Raw genomic sequence first — 19,196 nt, forward strand, 5'->3', positions numbered from 1 at the left:
TTATACTGCTTCTTTAAGGGGTCACAGCTTAAGGATAAAGGGGAAATCCTTTAAAACCGAGATGTCTTTTTTCACGCAGAGAGTGGTGAATCTCTGGAACTCTCTGCCACAGACCTGAGGCCCCATTGGCTATATTTAAGGGAGTTAGATGGCCCTTGTGGCTAAGGGGATCAGGGGGTATGGAGAGAAGGCAGGTACGGGATACTGAGTTGGATGATCAGCCATGATCATATTGAATGGTGGTGCAGGCTCGAAGGGCCGAATGGCCTACTCCTGCACCTAATTTCTATGTTTCTATGTTTCTATGTTTCTGCCATTGAATGGCAGTGCTGACTCGAAGGGCCAAATGGCCTACTCTCCTGCACCTATTGCCTTTACCTTGCACTAAATGTTATTCCCTTATTCTGTCTCTAAACGCTGTAAACAGCTCGACTGCAGCTATGTGTGGCCTTTCCGCTGACTGGTTAGCACGCAACAAAAGCTTTTCCATGTACCTCAGTACACGTGGCAATAAACTCAACTAAAACTGAGAATACAGAAAATGAAAGCACCGATAAGATAAGAGACATCGGCTATAAAATAACAAAACAAGGGCTGAGGCACCGAGAGAGGCAAAGGCAAATAGGAAAAGCGCAGACAATAAATCAAACTGTTTTGTCGTTGTGTATGGTCATTAGATAATTAATTCTCGACAAGCTGAATTGCCTTTTTTTTTTTAAATAAAAAATGTTTTGCTCCGATCATAATTTAATGCTTCAAGTGTAATGCAAGTCAAGTGCATCAAAAGTTCATCCCAGGCAACGATTCTCAACACCAAAATTACCAACAGTTAAATCCAGGGACCTAACCCACGTCCACTCAATCAAATACATATGCTAAATCTTATATTAAACACTGCCATCTAGTGAAGGATCGCCACTAACTATATAGCCACAATTCCACATCTACTTCACATATATTTCAATTTTCTGTTTTGAATGTTCAACACACCAAAAAAAAAGAAAAATATTGTTTTTCCACCAAATGCAAAAATATCACATTTAGTCATAGAGCATGAACTGCCCACTTCATACGGAGTTGAAAGGAAAGAGTGGGAACCTTATTCTTTAAAACGCTCGCGGTCCCGGTTAAAATATGCTGGAGGCCTGCAGCCACTTTTCACACAAGCATGTCGGCTAAATGATGCACTTTGTCATCCACCCCTCTCCTTACAGCTGCACGCAATAAAGAGCTTCCCTTCAAAGCAGGTGCAGAACTCAGCTCTTCACTTTTGACATTCACAATCAAACCATTTTGTGTAAAGAACGTTAACTCCAAAATACTGCTCCAAGGCAAAGCTAATTTAGATGTACGGTAAATAGACACCCCGCGCTTCCTGCAGCCGAGCCATCTAGTCAATTGATAACCACACATGCATCAAACATGTGGTCAGTCCTCAAGCCACCCCGAGCAGCACACAGACAGTTGTAAAGTCAACCTCCAGAACATGCATTTTTATTTACACACACACACACAAACACACACACACACACGCCCACCAACACTCCCACACCCACCAACAACACAACACACACACAACACACACACAACACACACACACACACACACACACACACACACACACACACGCACACACACACACACACACACACCACACACACACACACAACACACACACACACACACACACACACAAACACACACACACACACACACACACACACACACACACACACACACACACACACACACACACACACAACACGCACAGCACGACACACACAACACACACACACACACACACACACACACACACACACACACACACACACACACACACACACACACACACACACACACACACACACACACACACACACACACACACACACACACACACACACACACACACACACACACACACACACACACACACACACACACACACACACACACACACACACACACACACACACACACACACACACACACACACACACACACACACACACACACACACACACACACACACACACACACACACACACACACACACACACACACACACCACACACAACACGCACAGACACACACACACACACACACAACACACACACCACACACACACCCAACACACACACACACACAACACGCACACACACACACACATTTGTAACAGCTGCTGTTAAAATCTTAAAAATTTACAATTTCAGGAAGTCATTCCAACCATCAACTTGTGAATGTCTGAATACCTTTCAGCTGAGAATCCCAGACTATTAATCATCTGCTGCCAGGATGTCACCCCGGTCAAACGTACATCGTCAAAATATATCGCTTGGATACATCACTGAGATCTTTCAGGTGCCTCTTGTACTAATTGCCTTTCCCTTAATATTAAAATGACCGGCCTTCTAACAACTTGACTCGAAAAGCTGCCAAAATATTAAGATCATGAAAAGACATTGCAAAAGAATATAGACTACAAACTTAACGCAACAAAATATTGCAAAGTTTAAGATAACGTCAGTTTAGTCTATTTTATTTATTGTCACACGTACCGAGGTACAGTGAAAAGCAGTGACAGTCTGAAAAGCTCTCAGATACTGGAAATGTGACAAGGTTTTAAGCGATCTATAAATGTCATTGTTTCAGAACTAAAAACGTTGTGTTTAAGTGCAGACAAAAGTAGTTGTAAGCTATTTCAGAGCGGGGGTTAGTTCCATGGCATAGAATAAGTTGAAAATGGTGCAAAACTGAATGGTGCATTGGGTCTGAAGAAGGGTCTCGACCCAAAACGTCACCTATTCTGTCGCTCCACAAATGCTGCCTCACCCGCTGAGTTCCTCCAGCTTTTAAGTAAGTAAGTAAGTTTATTGGCCAAGTATTCACATACAAGGAATTTGCCTTGGTGCTCCACCCACAAGTAACAACATGACATACAGTGACAGTTACGAATGACTCAGAAAACACTAAACATTAATAATAATAAAACATTAATGATAAAACACCATTGATCAAGCATGTGAACCAACAAAATACCAGATCAAAGGGAGGCTACAGATTTTTGGCTGTTGAGTAGAGCAACTACTCGTGGATAAAAAAACTGTTTTGTCTACTTTTGATTTTTCCAGCATCCGCAGTTCCTTCTTAAACGTTCATTCATATTCATTTTTCAAAATGTAACATTTCTATTTGGGTTATGTTGTATTATAGCAGATGCACCCGTGATTTACATCAAATGAAATCCCTGGAATACCAAAATTAGCAGTCTGCTTACAGTTGTAGATGTAGCCCAGTCCATCACACAGACCACACTCCCCACCATTGTAGATGTAGCCCAGTCCCACACAGACCACACTCCCCACCATTGTAGATGTAGCCCAGTCCCACACAGACCACACTCCCCACCATTGTAGATGTAGCCCAGTCCATCACACAGACCACACTCCCCACCATTGTAGATGTAGCCCAGTCCATCACACACACACCACACTCCCCACCATTGTAGATGTAGCCCAGTCCATCACACACACCACACTCCCCACCATTGTAGATGTAGCCCAGTCCCACACAGACCACACTCCCCACCATTGTAGATGTAGCCCAGTCCATCACACAGACCACACTCCCCACCATTGTAGATGTAGCTCAGTCCATCACACACACCACACTCCCCACCATTGTAGATGTAGCCCAGTCCCACACAGACCACACTCCCCACCACTGTAGATGTAGCCCAGTCCATCACACAGACCACACTCCCCACCATTGACTACAGGTGCACATCAAGCTGCCTCGGAAAAGCAACCAACATAATCAAAGACTTGTCCCACCCTGTTGAAGCCTTATGTGTAGGAAGGAAGTGCAGATGCTGGTTTCACCAAAGACAGACACAAAATGCTGGAGTAACTCAGCGGGACAGGCAGCATCTCTGGAGAGAAGGAATGGGTGACGAATCGGATCGAGACCCTTCTTCAGACACACCTGAAGAAGGGTCTCAACCCAAAACATCACCTATTCCTTCTATCCAGAGATGCTGCCTGTCCCACTGAGCAACAGCATTGTCCGTTAAATCCTTCATCTTCCCGCTCCCGTCGGGCAGAAGGTACAAATGGTTAAATGCACGCACCACCAGACTCAGGAACAGCTTCGTCCCCTCCATTATCGATCGACCTCTACCCCATTGCAGACATTGGACTTGGTCTCTGGAACTGATGCGCTACATTGCTGATAACTATATTACATAGAAAACATAGAAAATAGGTGCAGGAGGAGGCCATTCAGCCCTTCGAGCCAGCACCACCATTCATTGCGATCATGGCTGATCGTCCCCTATCAATAACCCGTGCCTGCCTTCTCCCCATATCCCTTGACTCCACTAGCCCCTAGAGCTCTATCTAACTCTCTCTTAAATCCATCCAGTGACTTGGCCTCCACTGCCCTCTGTGGCAGGGAATTCCATAAATTCACAACTCTCTGGGTGAAAAAGTTTTTTCTCACCTCAGTCTGAAATGACCTCCCCTTTATTCTAAGATAAAGGCATATTCTGCACTCTGTATCTTCCCCTTTGCTCCGCCTATTGGACTGGAGTTTAGCTTGATTGCATTTATGTAACGTAGATCTGAGTTGATCGGATAGAACACAAACACAGCTTTTCACTGTACCTCGACACACACGACCATAATGAAACTAAACGTATATTCAACCACAAAGTGCTTGGTATATTTCTTGTCAGATATAAGACAAATAAAACCATAAAAATCTACCAGAAAAATGATTGGCTTGTAAAACTTGGTTTCCAAGGAGCATTGCTCTGCTTATTAATATTCTAAGAGCTCCAGATCTCATGTGGAAACAATAGTCACACTGTGATGAGCTCCTACAACTGTTGTACAATCCTGGGATACCAAGTTCAAGAGATTAACTTTGATCCCCTGCTGGTTTCTACACACTTCTTGTTCCCCTGCTGGCACAACTAGAACTTTCAAACTGTACTTTACTTCATGCTGTTATGAATATAAAATGCACCAACAGTACATAACTGTATTGTAACTGAATGCAAACAGTGTCCACTTTGTTACAAGATGCTCGTATGTGGTTGGAAAGGTGTACTGAGTATTCTCTGATCTTTCATGAAAAGACAGGCCCTCGATCTCGATACGTCACGAGCAACAACATTAAATAAAGACAACAGCAAAGCAACTGTCCCCTTCAATGGGTCGATCCTCCATTTCAGACCATGAAATAGTGAATACAACCTTTGATTGTTTGAAAGCTACAGCATGGAAACACACCGAGTCCACATCAACTAAGTGAGTCCCACCGCAAACTGGAGGAGCAGCTCCTCATATTTCGCTTGGGCTGTTTACACCCCAGCGGTATGAACATTGACTTCTCCAATTTCAGGTAGTCCCTGCTTTCTCCCTCCTTCCCCTCCCCTTCCCAGCTCCCCCACAGCCCACTGTCTCCGCCTCTTCCTTTCTTCTTCCCTCCCCCCCCCACCCCCACACCAGTCTGAAGAAGGGTCTCGACCTGAAACGTTGCCTATTCCTTCAGCCTGAAGAAGGGTCTCGACCCAAAACGTCACCTATTCCTTCGCTCCATAGATGCTGCCTCACCCGCTGAGTTCCTCCAGCATTTTTGTCTACCTTCGATTTTTACAGCATCTGCAGATCTTCCTTAACCATATCAACAATTCATCATCTGTTCACACTAGTTCCATGTTATTCTCCTCCTGCATCCACTACCTACACACGAGAGGCAACACTGACTGAGTCGGCAACATGCCTGACATCAGACAATGGTCAGAAATATAATTCCTCAGCCTGGGTTGAGATTCACAGCATCAGCTAAAGCCATGGGAAAGAAACCACTACCAAAGCTGGATAATATAGATAATGAAAGACATTTTCTTTCCTTCTGTGCCAGGCAGAAACAAGTCGCATTCTCACAACTCATGGAGAGGTTGTCAGCTAATTTTAAGCTTGGACACCACCCAGTTGAGGTGATGTGCGCTGGGACTCACACTGCATGCACATCAGTTTTTAAACAAGACTCAACATAACGTGTTTGATACCCCGTGCTCAAAAATAAATTATTTTCCCACTTACAATTTCTGCTGAAATATGTGATGCACCAACTTCAAAATAGGTACTGGACCCAAAGGAGGCACGGTGGGGCGAGGGAGGGATGGGCGCAGCGGTAGAGTTGCTGCCTCACAGCGCCGGAGACCCGGGTTCCATCCTGACCACGGGCGCTGTCTGTACGGGGTTTGTACGTTCTCCCCGTGACCTTTCTCCGGGTGCTCCAGTTACCTCCCACATTCCAATGTTTGGAACGGAGACGAGGAAACGCTTTTTCGCACAGTGAGGTGTGAGTCTGTGGAATTCTCTGCCTCAGAAGGTGGTGGAGGCCGGTTCTCTGGATACTTTCAAGAGAGAGCTAGATAGGACTCTTAAAGATAGCGGAGTCAGGGGATATGGGTAGAAGGCAGGAACGGGGTACTGATTGGGGATGATCAGCCATGATCACATTGAATGGCGGTGCTGGCTCGAAGGGCCGAATGGCCTACTCCTGCACCTATTGTCTATTGTCAATTGTCTATTGTCCAAAGACGTACAGGTTTGAAGGTTAGTTGGATTTGATTAAAAAATTGTAAATTGTCACTGGCGTGGAGGATAATGTTACTGGGTGATCGCTGGTCGGCGTGGACTCGATGGGCCGAAGGGCCTGTTTCCACGCAGTGTCTCTATAGTCTAAAGTAAAGTATGATATTTACACCGAAGGAATTGTATTTATAAACACGTATGCGCACCAAACTTTGATTTTCTTTCATTTCCTTTAAACTTGAGCTTAATTGAGCACTTTCCCGGTGCAGAGAGTATAATGCAGCTAACTTTATAACATAGCAGAAGGAAGCATTTGCAGACCAGGTGCCACAGTTGTCTGGATTACTTCCCCTCTATTGATTTTATAATCTGAAACTGTGCTGCAATGAAAACCACCAGGATAGCTGCCAGCCACCGTTAATAGAAAACTATTTGCAGCATCACTGCTTCTGTGAAGCTGTGGCCCAGTCGCACGCAAACACACTGAGCCCATCACCTCTCATCCATGCAATACAGAGTGATACAGTGTGGAAACAGGCCCTTCAGCCCAACTTGCCCACACCGCCCAACATGCCCCAGCTACACTAGTCCCACCTGCCCACGTTTGGTCCATATCCCTGCAAACCTGTCCTATCCATGTACCTGTCGAACTGTTTCTTAAACGTTGGGATAGTCCCAGCATCAACTACCTCCTCTGGCAGCTTGTTCCATACACCCACCACCCTTTGTGTGAAAATGTTACCCCTCAGATTCTTATTAAATCTTTTCCCCTTCACCTTAAACCTATGACCTCTGGTCCTCGATTCCCCTACTCTGTGCATCTACCCGATCTATTCCTCTCACGGTTTAGTATGTGCTTTAGAGAGAGATTAGCAGCGGGGATCAACCGTTTATGTCAAAAGGAAAGACAGCCAAATACAAGAATGCTCATTTCTGCTGTGATTTTTATGCAGGTTTATAATCTGAAGACATTGGCACGCTACTGTGGACAGGGAACCTTTCCCACATGCAGTAACTGTTCGATAGACACAAAAAACTGGAGTAACTCAGCGGGACAGGCAGCATCTCTGGAGAGTAGACAGATCTGAAGAAGGGTCTCAACCCAAAACGTCACCCGTTCCTTCTCTCCAGAGAGGCTGCCTGGCCCGCTGAGTTACTCCAGCATTTTGTGTCTATCTTCCGTTAAATCCTTCATCTCGGGCAGGAGGTACAAAAGGCTGAAAGCATGCACCACCAGACTCAGGAACAGTTTCTTCCCCTCTATTGTCGATAAGCTAGGGCTACTGTCCGATTCACCTCTACCCCATTGTGGACATGTCTTGGTCCCTAGAACTGATGCGCTACAATGCTGAGAACTAAATTCTACACTCTGTATCTTCCCCCTTCCTCTACCTATTGTGCTCTAGTTTGCTGGAAGTGCAATAAGGATTTAAGAATAAGGGGTAAGCCATTTAGAATGGAGACGAGGAAACACTTTTTCTCACAGAGAGTGGTGAGTCTGTGGAATTCTTTGCCTCAGAGGGCGGTGGAGGCCGGTTCTCTGGATGCTTTCAAGAGAGAGCTAGATAGGGATCTTAAAGATAGTGGAGTCAGGGGATATGGGGAGAAGGCAGGAACGGGGTACTGATTGGGGATGATCAGCCATGATCACATTGAATGGCGGTGCTGGCTCAAAGGGCTAAATGGCCTACTCCTGCACCTATTGTCTATAATAGTGGAATCAGCTTAACCCTACCCATAGCTCTCGTCCAATTTCCTTCCCCCTTCACTGGCCCCAAACTCACTCATGTATGATCTGCACATAATTTATCACATTTGAAATACTTGCATTACCTTGGCCGAGACAAAGCCAGACATAACACACAACTAAACCTTCTGCAGAGAAGTGTAGACGCATGCCGGGGTCTCCAGCTGTCTCACCGTAAATGGTAACTTTAAAAAACTATTCAAGCTGCTTGCCACAATGTAGTTGCACTATGACTGACTTAGCCTCAAGATGCATCCTTGAAATCCTGGAACTAAGCATCGCAATCCAGAACTGGTTTTCAGACTGCTACAGTAGTGGGCCCTCTGGTCGAAAACATCTATCAGTGTCACTAAAACCACCACCAGGAAGTTTAGGCTTGTTTAGGAAGGAACTGCAAATGCTGGAAAATTGAAGGTAGACAAAAATGCTGGAGAAACTCAGCGGGTGAGGCAGCGTCTATGGAGCGAAGGAAATAGGCGATGTTTCGGGTCGAGACTTGGGCGCTACAACCAGTGCCAGGGCTGGCGAGCCAACTTGGGATTGGCTGTAGTGCCCAGGTCACCAAACATGGAGGGGATTGTCCCCCCCCCCCCCCCTCCCAGGATTTCCGCCCATGGCTGAGGAAGGCTCCCGACCCAAAACATCGCCAATCCATTCTCTCCCCAGATGCTGTTTGACCTGCTGAGAATTCCTCCAACACTTTGCTCACGACTCCCAGCATCTGCTGTTCCTTGTAGCTCTACTGCGACCTTTCCTCTTTCTTAATAATTTAATTTAATCGGCCGATTCAGAACCTAAAGTTATTTCCCCGAGTAAGAACAATTTACTTCTGCTGTCTTTATCAGTGTCCCTCTCTCAAGGGGGAAAAAGAATACAAAATCATGAATATTGTAAATAAACGCTCTGTCAAGTTCCCCACAGCACCGCCATTCAATGTGATCATGGCTGATCATCCACAATCAGTACCCCGTTCCTGCCTTCTCCCCTGATTCCGCTATCTTTAAGAGCCCTATCTAACCCTCTCTTGAGAGCATCCAGAGAACCAGCCTCCACCGCCCTCTGAGGCAGAGAATTCCACACTCACAAACTCTCTGTGTGAAAAAGTTTTTCCGCATCTCCGTTACTCCAGCATTTTGTGTTTAACTTCGATGTAAACCAGCCTTTCCTACACATTCAGAGAGAGAGAGAGAATGGATAAAAAGGGCTTTCTGATCAAAATTAAATTTTCTTTCATGCTGTACCTAGTATCCCATCCAGTAAACATTAACTCAGCACACTGGAAGGTGTTGGGGGAGAATGTACAGATTTCGGCGAAAGCTCAACGGCACAATTTGTTTAAAATCAGTCACAAATGTTGAGATTACATTGCAGCGCACTCAATAACGGAGCCTGACATGATCTCGACCAGATTGCAGACAGAGCACAAATCGTACAGAACCTGGAGATGGGGAAGCTGCAGCTTTGAGTTCACAGCCAAGATATGGAGGTGTGGTTCTAGTTAACAGCAAGTTGGAGATACCCAAGGGCAAAAAGTTAAAAATCTACCAACGCCTAAATCTGAAATTTTAATGAATACACACACACTTGCAGCAGTTATTAAAATATTATCATTTCGCAATGGCCTCAGGGAGTAATGACACAATTGGCCTCAACTTTAAATGACCTTTTTCTATATTTTCCTTTTGCAGTGCTTTATTGAATTTACCCTGTAGGGACAGATCAAGTCATGTTATATATATATCAGTGTTTCAGAGCATGAGCTTATGCAGGAGATAGCACATGTAACCCAACATAAATCATATGAGCAAGAGATTTTTATTTAATGTCAAGCCAATGCTTCAAGAAAACGATGCAATCTACATCTGCCACCCCTGTTTTTGTATACGTTCGTGCGGGGAACTGAGTGAAAGAGCCTTCAGCATCGACTGCCTGTCAGCGTTTTATAATCCTCAGTTTGCATGCGGAATGCATTGTGATTAAGGGCCTGTCCCACTTACGTGTTCTTGGCACGCAATTTACGCAACCTCGTGGTCGCACTGAGGCGCATGGGCATCGTGTGGCCGCGCGGGGCCGGTCCCACTGTGAAGCGCGGAGGGGCATGTAGTTGGGCGCGACATCGCGCAGTGCTCCAATATTTTTGTAGCGAACTAGACCTTTGCGCGCCAACGGCCTGTCGCGGAACTGACGGCCCAAATGGGACCGGCCCAAGACCCTGGCGCGATGCATCGTCTCGCCTCCAACAGCAGCAGAAGCAGGCAAACGATCGGCGAGCTCAACCTGGAGTTCATGGCCGTTGTTGTTTGGAACCGCCCCCACTTCTACTCCCAGAGCGGGGCCAAGTAAACTGAAGATGGACACAAAATGCAGGAGTAACTTAGCGGGACCGGCAGCATCTCTGGAGAGAAGCAATGGGTGACGTTTCGGGTCAAGACCCTTCTTTTCAGTCTGAAGAAACGTCACCCATTGCTTCTCTCCAGAGATGCTGCCTGGCCCGCTGAGTTACTCCAGCTCTTTGTGCCTATCTTAGGTTCAAGAACAGCTTCTTCCCAACAACCATTGGACTCTTGAACACGGCAGAACACTGACCTCAACTATAACCTACAATGGTCTGTGTCTTTGCAACATTGGTACTTTATTGTACCCATGTCTCTCCAGAAGTGCTGTCCCGTGAAACTCCAGCTCTTTTGTCTATCTAAGGTTCAAGAACAGCTTCTTCCCAACAACCATTGGACTCTTGAACACGGCAGAACACTGACCTCAACTATAACCTACAATGGTCTGTGTCTTTGCAACATTGGTACTTTATTGTTACATGTACCCAAGTGCTGTGAAATTCCATTTTTGCCTGCAGTTCTATAGAAATCTTGCTAGGCATAAGCAAAATCATCCTCAAGGTCAATAGTTTATGATTGTAGAATTGAAAGAACAGTAGATGACACTGAGGCAGTAGACAAGAGGTATACACAAGAGACCCATCAAGGCAATTGCTTGAAACACAAAGTGCTGGAATAACTCAGTATGTCAGGCAGCATCTCTGGAGGGAATGGACACTTGATGTCCTGGCTTTTCCAGACTGATTATGGTGCAGTGGGGAGGGATAAAGCTGGAAAAGGGGTGAGAACATTAGCTTGCTTTGTGAAGGGGGGGGGCAGGGATAGGAAGGGGCAAATGAGCATGAGATCAGGCAAGCATGTAAAGGAGGTGGAATGCAAAGGTTCGCACAAAGGGCGATCAGGTTTAATTCACGGTGAAACCGAGGCTCGTGACAAGAACATTCGGCGATCAAGAAACGCGTTCAGCAGAAACGACACAACCAATGTCAGTAATAGTGAGTGGCATTATTGGAGAGAATTATTAAGGATGACATGGATTGATGAATGAAGGCAGTGACTGTTACTTTAAAATTAGCAACAATGAAAGTAGGCCCTGAAAAAATAGACATTTTTGAAGGATTGTAATTTCCCGAAAAAAAGAAAATTTCTCAAAGTTTAGCAAATTTAATCTATAAATTGCAGAGTGCACTTCAGTATTATAAAATTACAACTGGATTTCATCACAGGAAGGTTAAACAATTTACTTAAAATGTAATTAATGTCCAGCACAAATATAAAGTTGACACATATTAATTATATACAGTTCTGCCCAATGGAGCGCTGAATTATGCATTTTTGTACAAGATGAATTCCAAACAAGTCAAAAATCAAAATAATCATTTTTTGTGAAGGAAAGCTTTTTGCAAGAGTGGTATTTACGGCTTTGATGGGTTTGAAGTAAAAAGTTTCCCCCTAATCCTCTGTTGCCTTAATATTTGGAATTTTGAAAAGTCAAACCGAGAGTCCCCATTAATTAACGGTAATAAGTTGAAATACTACTTAAATCTCAACGCACTCCGTGACAAAATTAACCAAAGATGAGAACGCAGCCTAAAGGGAAATAAATCCATCGAGATGACGACCTCGGGCGATGCCGCTTAAAGTGAACTTGAAGGATAACATTTCAAAACCAGTTCATTGGCTATATTTAAGAGGGAGTTAGATGTGGCCCTTGTGGCCAAGGGGATCAGAGGGTATGGAGAGAAGGCAGGTACAGGATACTGAGTTGGATGATCAGCCATGATCATATTAAATGACGGTGCAGGCTCGAAGGGCCGAATGGCCTACTCCTGCACCTAATTTCTATGTTTCTATGTTTCTAAAACAAGACGTGAATCCAAAGGGTGAAAAGCAACAAAAAACACCTGAGGTGGACAAAAGTGCTGGAGAAACTCAGCAGGTGCAACGAAGGAAATAGGCAACGTTTCGGGCCGAAACCCAAAGGGTTTCGGCCCGAAACGTTGCCTATTTCCATAGATGCTGCTGCACCCGCTGCGTTTCTCCATCTATGGAGTGATGGAAATAGGAAACGTTGCCCATTTCCATAGATGCTGCCTCACCCGCTGAGTTTCTCCAGCATTTTTGGTCTACCTTCGATTTTCCAGCATCTGCAGCAGTTCCTTCGTAAAAAAAAACCTGATCTAGCAATCTCCATGAAGAACACAAGTCAGTTACAGGTGACCCCGCACGCACTGTGTCCCTCGAAAACTCTTCCCAAAGTGATTTCCTGCAACATGGTTTAGTGGAAGGGTGAAGCCAGGAGCGCGGTGCGGTGGCGCAGCGGGTGGAGCTGCTGCCTCACAGTGCAGGTGGGTCACAAATACTCTGGACATCATGAACGGCACGGACGATGTGGGCCAAAGGGGCTGTTCTGGTGCTGTACCGTTCTACGTTCTTGCTTGAAATCCTCTGGCCTTTATCACAAATGGAGAGGGTGCAGAGAAGATTTACGAGGATGTTGCCGGGACTAGAGGGTTTGAGCTACAGGGAGAGGTTGAGCAGGCTGGGTCTCCATTCCTTGGAGCACAGCAGGATGTGGGGTGATCTTATTGAGGTGTATAAAATCATGAAACAAATAGATCTGGTAGATGCACAGAGTCTCTTGCCCAGGCTAGGTGAATCGAGGACCAGAGGACATGGGTTTAAGGTGAATAGACAATAAACAATAGGTGCAGGAGTAGGCCATTCCTCCCTTCGAGCCAGCACCGTCATTCAATGTGATCATGGCTGATCATCCCCAATCAGTACCCCGTTCCTGCCTTCTCCCCATATCCCCCGACTCCGCTATCTTTAAGAGCCCTATCTAGCTCTCTCTTGAAAGTATCCAGAGAACCAGCCTCCACCGCCCTCTGGGGCAGAGAATTCCACAAACTCACAACTCTCTGTGAGAAAAAGTGTTTCCTCATGAGGTGGGGCCGGACGAGGCGCTCCGACCCGACAGTCCCCTCAACCAGAGTAGTAGCAGTCAAATATGGGACAAGATTCAAGATTGATTTAATTGTCACGTGTGCCTGATGGCACAGTGAAATGAATTTCCATACAGCCATACAATAAAAATCAACAGGACACAACACACTATAGGGTTTGACATAAAACATCCCCACACAGCAGAATCAAAGTTCCCCACTGTGTGGGAAGGCACCAAAGTCAGTCTTCTATTCCCCGTGGTCAGGGCCTCCCCAAGCCCTCCGCAGTTGCCGCTACGGGCGGCCCGATGTTCAGGACCGCACGCTGGGGTGTTAAAAGTCCGACGTCGGGGATGCGGGACGTCCTCAGCGGCGTGGACACAGAGTCGGCCCCCTCCTACAAGGGTGGCCCCGTATGGGACAAACCAATTTAGCCCAATATACGGATGTCCCGGCTAATACAGGGCAGGTGGCAACTCTACCTTCCTACTAAAACCATTCGCTTTAAATCTTCTCTTGCATTTACTTCTTCATGATTGCAAGTACAACAATAGCAAAAGGAAACCAGTGCATAAATGCAAGGAACTGAAATCGAGTAGATATCTTTAAAACTCCAATTCAAATTAGCCGACAGCAGAACCATACATCAGAAAACCATCAATTTAAAAATATAACCACTTGTGAATAGCTACACACGCTATTTCATCAACAAGCTAATAAATCCTGTGCTTTAAAATCTTTGGAATGCTCAGGATGGACATAAGTGCCACCTAGTGTCACGGAAAAAGCTTTAAAAATACTTGCTTGAAACAAAATTATTTTTATGCAAGACCTTCCATAAAACAGTTTAAATGTTCACACGTCAGAAAGCTTCAATAAAATGTCACCGTGTCCTGCTGCTGAAACACTTTGAAGTAGTGACAAAGGAAAACATGAGAAAGACAGACTCCTTTCCCAATGGGTGCGGCCTAACTTCAGGGAACAGCCTGTTTCATTGCATTTCTTCATTCAATCTAAAACAAACTAAATACGGTATTCAAGCTATTAATGGGTGCATTTCTTTTAGTTTCAGCAGAATAAGGACAGGAAAGGCTTCAGGGCCTGTCCCACTTATGCGATTGTTTTTGGCGGCTTTCCGGCACCCATCATAGCCGCGACATGTCACGGGGTGACGCCTGTATGGCCGTGAGTAGTCGCCCAAAGACGTTTCGGCGACCTGCTGCGACTATGACACAAAGCGCTGGAGTAACTCAGCGGGACAGACAGTATCTCTGGAGATAATCTCAGTATATCGTCTATCTCCTGTGATGGAGTCGGAGGGAGGGAGGTGTCGGAGATGGTCCAGGTGAATTATAGTGCAGGGTGGAAGCTAGTAGTGAAGTTAGCAAACTTTTTCTCCACAGATGCTGCCTGACCCGCTGAGTTACTCCAGCACCGTGTGTCTGTCAGCAGTTTACATGTGTTTTTTTAACTCGTTAGACCAATGCTATCTTGTGTTCCAAAGCCCTGCGGTTCACTTGGTATTTATTTTTCGACCATCAGCACTGCACATTTTCTGCCCCAGAAGAGGCTGATCTCATGTCTGAAGTAGTGCAAATACATCTGGTGTGCTGGAGCCTGTCACAAAATAGCCTGTCCCATTCAATATTACAGGAACGTAACATCATTGAGTAAAATAAATCAATCACAGATTTAAAATTAACAATTCACCATGCACCGACTCGGTCATTAGTCAAGTCCCAACTTCCCCAATACTTGTGGAGTCTGAAGAAGGGTCTCGACCCGAAACTTCACCAATTGCTTCTCTCCAGAGATGCTGCCGGTCCCGCTGAGTTACTCCTGTCTATCTCCAATCGTCTTGGCCCCGCTCCGGGAGTAGGAGTGGGGACCATTAGGAACCATTAGGTTCCGCTAATGGCCGTGATCGCTTGCCTGCTTCTGCTGCTGTTGGAGGTGAGACGTTGCGCCGCGCTAGGGTGTCCCACTTGGCCGTCATTTACACGACAGGCCGGTGGCATGCGAAGATTACGTGCAACACTAAATCCTGGAGCGCTGAGCGATACCGCGCGCAACTCCACACTCCTCCATGTCACTCCATGCTCCCGTCCCGCGCTACCCACGCGCTACCCACGCACTACCAGGTCGCGTAAATGGCGTGCAAATGACGGCCAAGTGGGACAGGCCCTTCAGTTACCGAATCAGATGGCTCCTATTTCATAAGTTTTCCAGAACAAGGGGTCACAGTTTAAGGATAAGGGGGAAATCTTTTAGGGCCGAGATGATTTTCACACAGAGAGTGGTGAATCTCTGGAATTCTCTGCCTAGTTGAGGCCACAGTTCATTGACTATATTTAAGAGGGAGTTAGATGTGGCCCTTGTGGCTAAAGGGATCAGAGGGTATGGAGAGAAGGCAGGGACGGGATACTGAGTTGGATGATCAGCCATGATCATATTGAATGGCGGTGCAGGCTCGAAGGGCCGAATGGCCTACTCCTGCACCTAATTTCTATGTTTCTATGTTTCTATGTTTTAACTGGAGCCAGCAGCAGCTTTTGGTGTTTAAGTGGCATTTAGCACCCAGGCACATTTGTATGCAGAGAACTGATGGAGATGTGTCACGTAGAGGCAGATGAGATTCAGTCTAACCTGGCATCATATTCGGTACAGACATTGTGGGCTGGTGGGCCTGTTCTTGTGCTGTATTGGTGCGTGTTCTATCTTCCCCGCCCTCTAATTTTAAAACACCCTGTCTCGGCACGACTGACAATGGATGAACAGAAGCCAAGGATTCTTGAAATCATTTAAAGGTGAATTCACACTGTTATTTCAGCAGGAGGAGGAGAACACCTTTCATATTAAGCAACAGAAAATTAAAAAAAGACACAAAACACTAACGCTTGGTATTTAAAATAGTATACCGTGTGTTGTAAATGTAGAGCAACCAAATGCAGATTGGACAAGCACTTTATAGACATCCACCTGTTCTACATATGACCCACTTCAATGGCCAATTGGCATTCTGATTTCTCGGTGTTTGGCCTCCTACATTGCTCCTGGAAACGGCCAATGTAAGTTTTGGTAATAGCACCTCACCTTCATTGAAAACCACATCATTTCATTTGAAACAGCCACTCCATTGGTGCCCCCTCTCCACCGAGTCATCGAGCTACATGGCACAGAAACAGGGCCTTCGTCCCCATTCATCCATGCCCACAAAGTTGCCTTACCCAGCTCGTCCCACTTGCCTGAGTCTGGCCTACATCGCTCCAGACCTTTCCTGTCCATGTCTCTGTCGTTACTGTACCTACTGGTACCACATGCTCTACTTCCTGCCACTCCACAGATGCGTGTACCTCTGTTTCAATGTTTTGCTTCAAAATGAATTGAATACTTCGATTTAATTAAATTAGTTTATTTTTGATTTTCCGTCTCCAATCGCTGTCTCTTAAAGTCATGATTATCTTGATCATCCTATCACAATCTTCCCCCTTCCCCGTCTCTTCAACGTGAAGTTCTTCACCCAAAATGTTGACTCTTTTTATCCTCCTGATGTGGGTTGCTCTAATGTGGCCTTTCTGCGTTTGTTTACTTTCAGGATTAGAACTTTTGCAGTTCCTTTGCGTCAATTAGTATTGAGCATAGTGTAGAAACATAGAAACATACAAAATAGGTGCAGGAGGAGGCCACTCGGCCCTTCGAGCCAGCACCGCCATTTATTGTGATCATGGCTGATCGTCCCCAATCAATAACCCGTGCCTGCCTTCTCCCCATATCCCTTGACTCCACTAGCCCCTAAAGCTCTATCTAACTCTATAGTATAGGAGCAAAGAAGTCCATCTGCAGTTGTACAGAGCCCTAGTGAGATCATACCTGGAGTATTATGTGCAGTTTTGGTCTCCAAATTTGAGGAAGGACATTGTTGCTATTGAGGGAGTGCAGCGTAGGTTTACAGGGTTAATTCCCGGGATGGCGGGACTGTCATATGCTGAGAGAATGGAGCGGCTGGGCTTGTATACTCTGGAATTTGGAAAGGATGAGAGGGAATCTTATTGAAACATATAAGATTATTAAGGGTTTGGACACGCTAGAGGCACGAAACATGTTCCCGATGTTGGGGGAGTCCAGAACCAGGGGCCACACAGTTTAAGAATAAGGGGTAAACCATTTAGAACGGAGATGAGGAAACACTTTTTCACACAGAGAGTTGTGAATGTGGAATTCTCTGCTTCAGAGGGCGGTGGTGGCCGGTTCTCTGGGTACTTTCAAGAGAGAGCCAGATAGGGCTCTGGAAGATAGCGGAGTCAGGGGATATGGGGAGAAGGCAGGAACGGGGTAATGATTGGGGATGATCAGCCATGATCACATTGAATGGCGGTGCTGGCTCGAATGGGCCGAATGGCCTGCTCCTGCACTTATTGTCTAATTACTAGTGTAAGAAACCAACTTGCAAGATTGTGTAAAGTAACAGGTGGGGAGCTGCTGGAGGAGAAAGCAATCATTGAATAAAACATTAGTCTTACCTCCCGAAGGTGAATATTTTCTTTCTCCTTTTGATCCAGTATCACCTCCAGATGATTGACCTGCGATTCTGCCTCAGATATCCTCCGATTTCTCTCGTGTTCCTCCTCCATAGATTTGGAGGGCAACCCCTTGTTTTGCAGCATCTCCAGCAGTTTCTTAATCGACTCGTCCCTGGCGTTCAACGTTTGTTTCTGCGTCTCGATCCTCAGCTCCATTTCCTCCAAAGTTTTTCTCAAAAGAAACAGCTCCTTGGCCTGCCGTTCGTGTTCTGCCTGCAACCTGCGAAAATTCTCTTCGGTGAGCTCAATGGTATAATGCTCTGCTCCCCTGCTGACATTCTCCTGCTGAAGGAGGTGATTCAGGTCTCTCTGGGTTCGGAGCTCATCTTGCAGTGCTTGAATGGTCAACTGTAGATGCTATAGAAATTATTAAAATAAAAATCATCAATCAAGAATAGTTCTTATGCAAACACAGTCTTATTCAACAATCAATCAATTGTGAACACATTTTTTTTGTTTACAAAGACGCCATGTCCATGTTAAGAATTCAGAAATCTACAAGTTTTCTTTACTTAGGTCGTCTAACCCTTTGGAGAATGGAGACCAGATGGTTCAATAAAATGCCTGAGGAGATAGGAAATACTTGAAAGAATTTATACCTCCACATCTTATTTCACATTGGCATTTTCCATACTTGCAAAAAAAAATGTTACTGCCAGAATTGAAAATAATTTAGCTTTAAGATTTATTAGTATTTACCAGCAAGTTTGTTGATGCTGTCAAATGTAATGCATATTCCCTTATTCTTAAACTGTGTACCCTGGTTCTGGATTCCCCCAACATCGTGAACATGTTTTCCTGCATCTAGCCTGTCTAATCCCTTAAGGATTTTATATGTTTCTCTCCTCTCATCCTTCTAAATTCCAGTGAATATAAGCCCAGTCGACCCATTCTTTTCCATCCTCTTCTCTCTGTATCTGTCACCATTTTGTCTCTATTACAACTCTGGCCTTTGTCTGCCCATCTGCCAATTCATCCCCCCT

The 19,196-nt window shown here is 45.5% G+C and overlaps 1 protein-coding gene across 1 annotated transcript in view; it reads right to left on the reverse strand.

The window, feature by feature from the left end:
- The window catches only part of LOC129704447 (ERC protein 2), a 590,828-nt gene that overhangs the window by 499,192 nt on the left and 72,440 nt on the right, over positions 1-19,196 (reverse strand). Inside the window, exon 6 of the mRNA XM_055647523.1 lies at positions 18,154-18,570. Coding sequence (XP_055503498.1) covers positions 18,154-18,570 — 417 coding nt within the window. The remainder of the gene's footprint in view (positions 1-18,153; positions 18,571-19,196) is intronic.

Source organism: Leucoraja erinacea, chromosome 16 (assembly GCF_028641065.1).
Source record: "Leucoraja erinacea ecotype New England chromosome 16, Leri_hhj_1, whole genome shotgun sequence".
Taxonomy (NCBI): domain Eukaryota; kingdom Metazoa; phylum Chordata; class Chondrichthyes; order Rajiformes; family Rajidae; genus Leucoraja; species Leucoraja erinaceus.